General features: G+C 49.0%; 1 protein-coding gene across 2 annotated transcripts in view; it reads left to right on the top strand.

Annotated features, from left to right (window-relative positions):
* Positions 1-1,633: 1,633 nt before the first annotated feature.
* Positions 1,634-8,976, top strand: part of LOC144762062 (uncharacterized) — a 129,222-nt gene continuing 121,879 nt past the window's right edge. For both annotated transcript variants that reach the window (XM_078647201.1, XM_078647202.1), the window contains exons 1-2: positions 1,634-1,741; positions 2,648-2,700. In XM_078647201.1, the coding sequence (XP_078503327.1) occupies positions 1,698-1,741; positions 2,648-2,700 (97 nt within the window). In that variant the 5' untranslated portion in view covers positions 1,634-1,697. The remainder of the gene's footprint in view (positions 1,742-2,647; positions 2,701-8,976) is intronic.

The raw sequence follows: 8,976 nt of genomic DNA, 5'->3' as shown, positions 1-8,976 counted from the left end.
CCGCAGTCGTGAGGAGGTCTCCGCACTCAGGGCAGAGACTCGCAGTCATTGAAGAGTCTATGCACTCGTAGAGTAGAGCCCGCAGTTGTAAGGGAGTCTCCACACTCATGGTGGAGGCCCCGCAGTCGTGAGGGAGCCTCGGCACTCAGGGCAGAGACCCGCAGTCATTGAAGAGTCTATGCACTCGTAGAGTAGAGCCCGCAGTTGTAAGGGAGTCTCCGCACTCATGGTGGAGGCCCTGCAGTCGTGAGGGAGCCTCGGCACTCAGAGCAGAGACCCGCAGTCATTGAGGAGTCTAGGCACTCATAGAGTAGGGCCAGCAGTTGTGAGGGAGTCTACGCACTCATGGTGGAGGCCCGCAGTCGTGAGGAGGTCTCCGCACTCGGGGCGTAGACCCGTAGTTGTGAGGAGTCTACGCACTCATGGTGGAAGCCCCATAGTCAAGGGGGAGTCTCCGCACTCAGGGCGGAGACCCATAGTCATTGAGGAGTCTACGCACTCATGGTGGAGGCCCCGCAGTCGTGAGGGAGCCTTGGCACTCAGGGCAGAGACCCGCAGTCATTGAAGAGTCTATGCACTCGTAGAGTAGAGCCCGCAGTTGTAAGGGAGTCTCCGCACTCATGGTGGAGGCCGGCAGTCGTGAGGAGGTCTCCGCACTCGGGGCGTAGACCCGTAGTTGTGAGGAGTCTACGCACTCATGGTGGAAGCCCCATAGTCATGGGGGAGTCTCCGCACTCAGGGCGGAGACCCATAGTCATTCAGGAGTCTACGCACTCATGGTGGAGGCCCCGCAGACAATCCAATGTAAAGAAATTAAACTGTCTGACACGTTCACCTGGCACCTGAACATACATACAAACTGTAACAGCCTGCGTTGCATCTACATGCTCATCTGCCCCTGTGGAAAACAATATATCGGCATGACAATGAGGCAGGTCAAGCAAAGAATAATGGAACACAAGAGTAACATCCGGTGTTCCAGAACACACACACGCCTCTATGAACATTACCTGCAACACGACCACCGTGCAGACAGTATCAAGTGGGTGGTACTTGAGTCCCATCCCTCGATCACGCAACAGGCCCTATTTAGGATTGAGCAACGTTGGGTTCACCGTTTGCAGTTAGACACCCTTGGCCTGAATGACTCAGTCCCATGGTCATCACTGACAAGTTAGATCTATATCTACCACTCATGGTTAACTTCTCCATACCATACCCGCCCCTGTGATGAGTGCTAATCCACATTAGGCACGGTTCCTGAGTATCCATTTCTCCTCGAGGGGGACATGAACATAACAGCCGTTTTTCCCTCAGGGCCTACATGGGTGACGTTTTACACCAATTCTACTGTGGGTTTAATAATCCTCAGTGGTCGCCCGTTTTTCGACCGTGGGTAACACCCTTCTATCAACATTTCCAAAATTGTCCGCAACTTATTACTCCCTGCCATCCAATTAATTATTTGTTACTGTGCTCCCTTTGTGATATCTTCTATTTTTGATTACCTCGGAGCCTTACTTTCACCATGCCAAGATGGCCGCCACGTTTCCTGTGATTCGCGTCCAAACCTAATACCTGACAGTACACTCTGGCCACGCATGCGCAGTTGGTCCAATCTTGTGACCACGCCCTCCCCGCCCGGTTGCCGAGGCGGACCCGCGGACAGCTTATAATCCGTACACTTCGGATCTCCAATGACCAGCTGTTCCGCGCTACCGAGTGAGCGCCTCGCGTGCGGGTAGGTTCGCAAGCCTTGGGCTGCACTGCCATCAGGTAAGAGCTGTACTTATTCTCCTCCCCTCGGGGGCCCACTCATGTCGTTGACTCTGGCCACGCATACTGCCGGTGCTGGGTCCACGATGTCCGGCTTCCCCCACGAGCCTTCACTCCGGTCGCGCTGCCCTCCCCCCCCCCGGCCCCCCCTCTTTGCTTGGTGGGTGATCGTGCGGCCCCGGTGGGGCTGCTGACCGGGGCCGTCTTACTTTTGTTCCGACATGTTGCTGACCGAATGGCCATGGTTTCTGCCCCCCACGACCAGGACCTGGGGCTTTGGAGGCTTTGGGACGCTGATCTTTGTGGACATTTGTGTCATGACGAGGCACTCATGGTCTCAGCGTGCCTACACCATGGGGCCGCACTGCACGCCACCTGGACGACAACCAACCCCCCCCGGGGGGGGTCTGGAGGGCTGGGTCTGGCTTTGGGGTATTCCGAATGTCGGGCTCCGGTCCTGGCGGTTGTCCTGCCTGACCTCCTGATATCGTGGTGCTCCCTTAGCCCTCTCCCTTCCATTGGTCTCCCCTGTCCATCTACCTCCATGACCTCTACCTTGAATTGGTTTGTGTATTTATTATTTCTCCCCAGGGTATTTTACCTTGTTGTGCTGCCCCACGGGAACAGACTGCGAGGCCCTTTAGGGACTTCCTTTAGGGTAAGCATCAGCCTACGCCTTCATACGTGTATGTTGTCTTGATCGTCAGTATTTACACCTTAATGTGCAAAGGCCTCACCTTTTGTTTGGGCCTTTACTTTTAAACTTTTCTTGGAGTGTGTATATTCCGTAAGAGATTTAAGGGTGACCTACGACTGCATGAGGTGTTGGTACCATTATAAATCACGCGGCTTGTTCTCTCATTTCTTTTAGGTCAACCCCCCATTGCAGAACCACTTGGCCTGCACCCTTACAGACCCAGAGAGGTTGTATTGACTTTTATCTTCACTTTTGGTTTTTCACTATGTAGTACTGTTGTACTTGAGGTCCTGAGGAATTGCGATACTAAGCAAGAAACATGTCGACCTAATTAGAGGGTTGAGGTAGTTCCACTGTGTCCCTTACAGCCTCTATCTCCCCTCCCACCTTTTTAACCAAGGGAATCAGTCACGTTAATAAAAATCCTTGTGAATTGGTTCACCTTTTTTAATATCACCTTCCCCACATGACTACACCCCTCAATTTCCCCCTCACACGCACACAACCGTTGGCTTGAACTAAAGATCTCCGACAAAGAGCGCCTTCTAGGCGCCCGTCAGGCATTGCAGCGCCAGCCTGACGAGGAGCAAGAGGCCAATGATGAAGCTTGACATCTAGCTCGCTGGGTGTGTGAGGCCTCTGAGTTCTAAAAAGGGAGTCTTCCCTTCCTTGACTCCACTCTTGTTGGTTTACACACTCCTCGCCTCCTTTTTCCCTCTTTAGATGCTCTCGGGGAACTTTGTACCCCCTGTGTTTCACTCATAGAGTAGGGCCAGCAGTTGTGAGGGAGTCTCCGCACTCATGGTGGAGGCCCACAGTCGTGAGGAGGTCTCCGCACTTGGGGCGTAGACCCGTAGTTGTGAGGAGTCTACGCACTCATGGTGGAAGCCCCATAGTCATGGGGGAGTCTCCCACTCAGGGCGGAGACCCATGGTCATTGAGGAGTCCACGCACTCATGGTGGAGGCCCCGCAGTCGTGAGGGAGCCTCGGCACTCAGAGCAGAGACCCGCAGTCGTTGAGGAGTCTAGGCACTCATAGAGTAGGGCCAGCAGTTGTGAGGGAGTCTCCGCACTCATGGTGGAGGCCCGCAGTCGTGAGGAGGTCTCCGCACTCGGGGCGTAGACCCGTAGCTGTGAGCTGTGTGTAGTTGTCCAATTGGAAAAAAAAACACTCTCTCCCCTTTGTGCAAGGCTTTTTAAGTGAGGGTTCAACGTCCTAGAAGCCAGGCACCCCAGGCCAATTCTAAGATGTCAAACCACCTATCTGCCCCTGTCCCAACCCTCCTGCTCAGCATGCAGAGACAATTCAAGATGGCGTCAGTCACTGGCCACATCTTGTCTGGCGGATCAGCTCTGCCTCTTGCTGACATCACTGCATGAGCCTTTCCCACCAAAACTTTCAGGAGTAGCCCCTCAAAACTATTGGCTCCACAGATCTGGTCTCCCTCCTTTGTTCAGTAGGCTTGGGCTGTCCGAACCCTGGTACAGCGTGACAGGTGAGCTGAGCAGAGAAATATGACAATTCTGGAGGACCCGTGAGTTGTACAGATACCTTCTTGGAACGTGCAGATTTGATCTTGATGCACACGTGCCGCCCCATTTTGATATGTCACTGGACTTTGCAGGCCAAAGGAAAGCAAAATTGCACTCTAAAGCAGATTTCCCCCATGTGTATAAAAAAAAAGTGTCCCTGCAGACAAAACAGTAAACCACACTTACTTTCCATGTGAGTGTACACTAACATCATAAGACCTACATCAGGTCAATCTTTAATCCAACAGAGTCCCCAAATGTGTGCACACGTGCTCACATTTTATCAGCCAACAGCCCCTCACTGTTGCTGTGTTGCAGCATCCTTATCTTAACCCATTGCGTGCGTTCGTCGGCCAACGGCCGTCGCGAACACTACCTCCGTAGTGCTGCGAACGTCCTTTGGCCGACGAGGACCTGCCCACTACACTAAACTGCCACGGTTAAGCAGTTAAAAGGTGGACACTGGTAGCAATACGCTTCTGAGAAAATTAGGGCCCCAAAGCCTATTCATTTACAAATTTAGTAGTGCATAGAGCCTACCTAACACCCAAGACCATTATTAAAACATGCACAACAGCTTCACCCAACTGCTCCAGCTGCTCTCACTGTGGAATTGACCAGCCTGGTCATTGGCACATGTTCTGGGACTGCCCAGTGACTGAGGGTACGGGCCAAAGGTCACAATGTTTCTGATGCAAGTCACTAATCGACAAAATCTGCTATTTAGTGTCATCTTCTGGGGAACTTTGTTCAAGATCCAACTGGTAAAGCGCCCTCCAGATTTTTTTGTTTGGCATTGCCTGTGGGTAAAAGAATGATCACAATCTTGTGGAAAGCAGATGTACCCCCCAGTTTAAGAAAGGGCAACAGGGGCTACCAAAATACGCCTAGGGTGAGTCACTTCTACTCAGAGAGAGGGAATGAGAGGATTTAGGAAAGTCTCTCTATCCAACCAATGGCACGAAATAGAAGAAATGTCTAAAACTCTTAATAAAAAGAATAACCAACCACTGTAGGTGGGTTCCATACCAGCATGTATGTTCTGTGATCCAAACCTCCAGGAATATTCACAAGTACATAGCGTCAAACGCCTTCTGCTGACACTGCACCAACATTGAGCAAACAGCGTTTACCACGATGGTTTTACAACAGCCATGAAGGAGAGGATGTGGGCCGTGGGCTGGACTGCCGACTTTGGATCTGGAAACTAGGGTTAGAGCCACTGGGGCGCGTCCACATCCTGTGATTCTGCACAAATCACTTAATTTCCCTGTGCCACAAAAAAACAACAGACAATTGCTAAGCTTTTTTACATCGTACTTACTGTCAGTACGCAAGTCATTACAGCTCAGATTTTTATCACGCAAATCCAGCCTGCGTACGGCGCACATAACCTCCCTGGCCCTTATTTATGAGCCCTTGTGTTACTTTTACGCTGTGACGCACTAGCGGCGTAAATCAATGTGCCTTGTTGCACCATATTTACAAAGTGACGCATCTAGGTATATACGTCCCTTTGTAAAGCCCAGCACCACATTATACCTGCGCCAGGTATAATGTATGCAGGGGGGCGTTCCGACCGAAGAAAGGGTCATAGAAGTGACGCAGTGAAATCTACCATATTTCGCTGTGCCACTTCTAGAGTGCAAATGCATCAATATCTTACGCCTGCCTCAAAGCAGGCGTAAGACTGACGCATGCCCTTTCACATGGTGCTTGCCCCATGTGAAAGGACACATTGCTGGAGTTGCGTCCCATTTGTGACACACTCCAGCAATGCGTCACTTTTGCGCCATACAGATACGTCAGAAATACTGATGTATCTGTAACTCCTTGCGACATGATGCGTTATACAGTAAATATGACGCATCAATAATGTGACAAGGAGGGCGCACTGAGAAGTGACGCATCGCTACTTTCATGCAGCGATGCGTCACTTCTCATAAATGAGGCCTCTGAATCTGTATGTAGGACTGCACCATGGGGCAGATTTACAAGCCCCTTGCACCACTTTTGCGTCACTTTTCCCATAAAAGTGACGCAAAAGTGGCGCAAGGGGCTTTTAAATCTGCCAGCCTGTCCCGGGGCAAAGTTATGTTTACCAGTGCATCCACCATATGCCATGTCTCCCTTCCCCTTGCAATCCGACAGGGAGTGAGAATTACTATTTCTGTCGTTTCTGCAAGTCGGCCACATTTTTTCAGTGTGTTCATTTTATTTTCAGATGTCTGCTGGAAAATGCTTGTTTTGAGACACATAAATCCTGGGCAATGTGGAAACATCAGCGCATATTATACAAATTTAATTTGTTTAGATGAGCTAACAAGTATCTGAATGCTGCAGAATGTATTTAGACAGAAGTTATTTTGGTAAGCATTTTGTGTGGAGTTTATTTATTTACAAGAATTGGTGAACAGGTATATATATTTATTCATCAGTAGGTGTCAGTGTTACTCTGTGAGTGAAACTCCATCAATGAAATTGGAGGGGTCATGCTTGTTTTAATATTCTTGAATGAAGACCAAGGATCCGCAAAGAGAATGTGGTCTAACAGCTAGACTGCCGACCTTGGAGCAGGGAAACCAAGGTTCGAGCTCGGGTCGCGTCCACATCCCGTAATTCTGGGCAAATCATTTAATCGCGCCGTGCCTGCTAAAGAAACTAGAATGTGCCCTTGTGTAACGTAACTGGTTCTCGTCTGAAGCTCTCTAATACCTTCGGGTCGAGTTCGCGCTGTATAAATCTGCACCAAAAAAAAGGCTTACACATGAGCCACCGACAGACGTCAAGGTTTGGCCTCGTTTGTGTGTTGCTGATGGACACTTATTTTGTGGCAATCAGTCCCTTTGGACCAGTGGCGTAACGAAACCTGAGGGGCCCCCCTGCAAAGTACATGGAGGGGGTCCCCCATTCTCTGCATCAGTCAAGAGCTCTCAGGCCAGCGACCCGTCATACTGCAGGGGCTCACCCCAGCCATAAAAAAAAGGATTCTGGTTCCTCCATTGGTCACATCCACCCTTTCATCGGGCGATTTACATATATCAATAAATACTGCTGCTGCGCCCTCCAGCAAAGTTATATAACACTGACTCCAGTCGGCCCACAAAACACATCCTCCTACTTGATGACCCACCTTCAAGCGAAGCACGCTCAGTTGACCACCTCCAAAAACAGAACACTGCCGTCGTGCCTGCTACTAACTCATCCATTACACTCTAATCTCACCCTACGTATCCCGCAGTTATGCTTTTCCGTCCGCCTTCAAAACCACCCCTCGGATGTCACTATGAACCCGTGACCGCCGCTCACTGCTCCCCTGTCCACCACCGACAGAAAGACTGATGGCCGGTCCCCATCTAACCACTGCCTACCAGTAAAGACAGAACCTTTCAGCTGCTGCCCTCCCCAATGCCACTGTAGTAGTTTAAAACATGTTAAACAATCTCTTCAACTGACCACCCCAAAACCGTTCTCCCTGCTAGCCTCTACGGCATCAAAGTCGTTCCTGCTACTTTTCATCCTTTGCATGATGCACATAACAACATTAAATGTACAAAGGGTCAGATTTTTGTTTGCTCACACCAACGTTAATTTACACTATGTACCCCACTAAACCATACCTCCTGTCAAAGGCAAACCTGATCCCATGTGTAGCACCAGTCAGCAAGTACCCCAAGGACAAACACCAGAGAGAATGCGCGATTCATGTAATTAAACCTATACTGACAACGTAGCATTTCCCTACCGTCAGCCCACAGAAGTCTGCAACCTCACAGGAGCCATCAATACGGGCAACATCTAAAGAGCTTTTCCACTTCTTTTCAATGGCATCTCCTGATACATATATCTAGGACTTCTGGGTGGCATCTACCGCAGACCACAGCATTCTTTGTCTCCCTAAGACTAACCGAATGCTGTCGGTGAACGATTCTCTACCCCCTTTCTTACTAATAACTAATGGAGGATAATGAAAAAAATATATAGTACTAGCATACCCGTTGTGCGTTGCTGCGATCTCAGAAGAAAGGAAATTCAAGGAAACTTGTTATGATAACATTCAATTTACATTGTGTCATTTTTATTGAAACGTATTCATTTTAATATGGAAAGCATTTCAAAGTGTCGTTTTAATTCTATTTATTTATTCGAGTGCTTGTGGATACATAAATGGAAAAATTCAGTATTCAAAAGATTATTAGGGCCCTGGGGGGCAGATTTTTACAAAAAATGTATGCCAGAAATCTTTGCGGGAGTGTACTCAACAACTTCCCAAAGTTTCATGGCGATCGGATGAATGATGTAGTAATGCATATGCCAGAAACCTTCGCGGGAGTGTACTCAACAACTTCCCAAAGTTTCATGGCGATCGGATGAATGGTGTAGTAATGCATATAGATACATAAATGGAAAAATTCAGTATTCAAAAGATTATGAGGGCCCTGGGGGGCCGATATTTAAAAACTTTTTATGCCAGAAACCTTCACGGGAGTGTACTCAACAACCTCCCAAAGTTTCATGGCGATCGGATGAATGGTGTAGTAATGCATATGCCAGAAATCTTCGCGGGAGTGTACTCAACAACTTCCCAAAGTTTCATGGCGATCGGATGAATGGTGTAGTAATGCATATGCCAGAAACCTTCGCGGGAGTGTACTCAACAACTTCCCAAAGTTTCATGGCGATCGGATGAATGGTGTTGTAAGGCATAAAGGACAAACAGACAGACAGACAGACAGACAGACATACATTCGTTTTTATATATATAGATCTTCTTATGCAAATAGAGCATCAAGCACTTGCTGCCCACAGTCCTCACCAGATCCACACGTATCAATATTCTGCTATCGCACCACCCTGTCAACCTTATTATTATCTGGAGATGTTTTTTATCCCTTCCGTGAACTGGGAAAATGTAATAGGAATTGTACTTTGTTTGATTTACAAGGGATGCAGTAGGTTGGAATACTTAG

This window comes from Lissotriton helveticus, chromosome 6 (genome assembly GCF_964261635.1).
Source record: "Lissotriton helveticus chromosome 6, aLisHel1.1, whole genome shotgun sequence".
In the NCBI taxonomy this organism is placed as follows: domain Eukaryota; kingdom Metazoa; phylum Chordata; class Amphibia; order Caudata; family Salamandridae; genus Lissotriton; species Lissotriton helveticus.
This window is presented reverse-complemented; position numbering and strand designations above follow the sequence as displayed.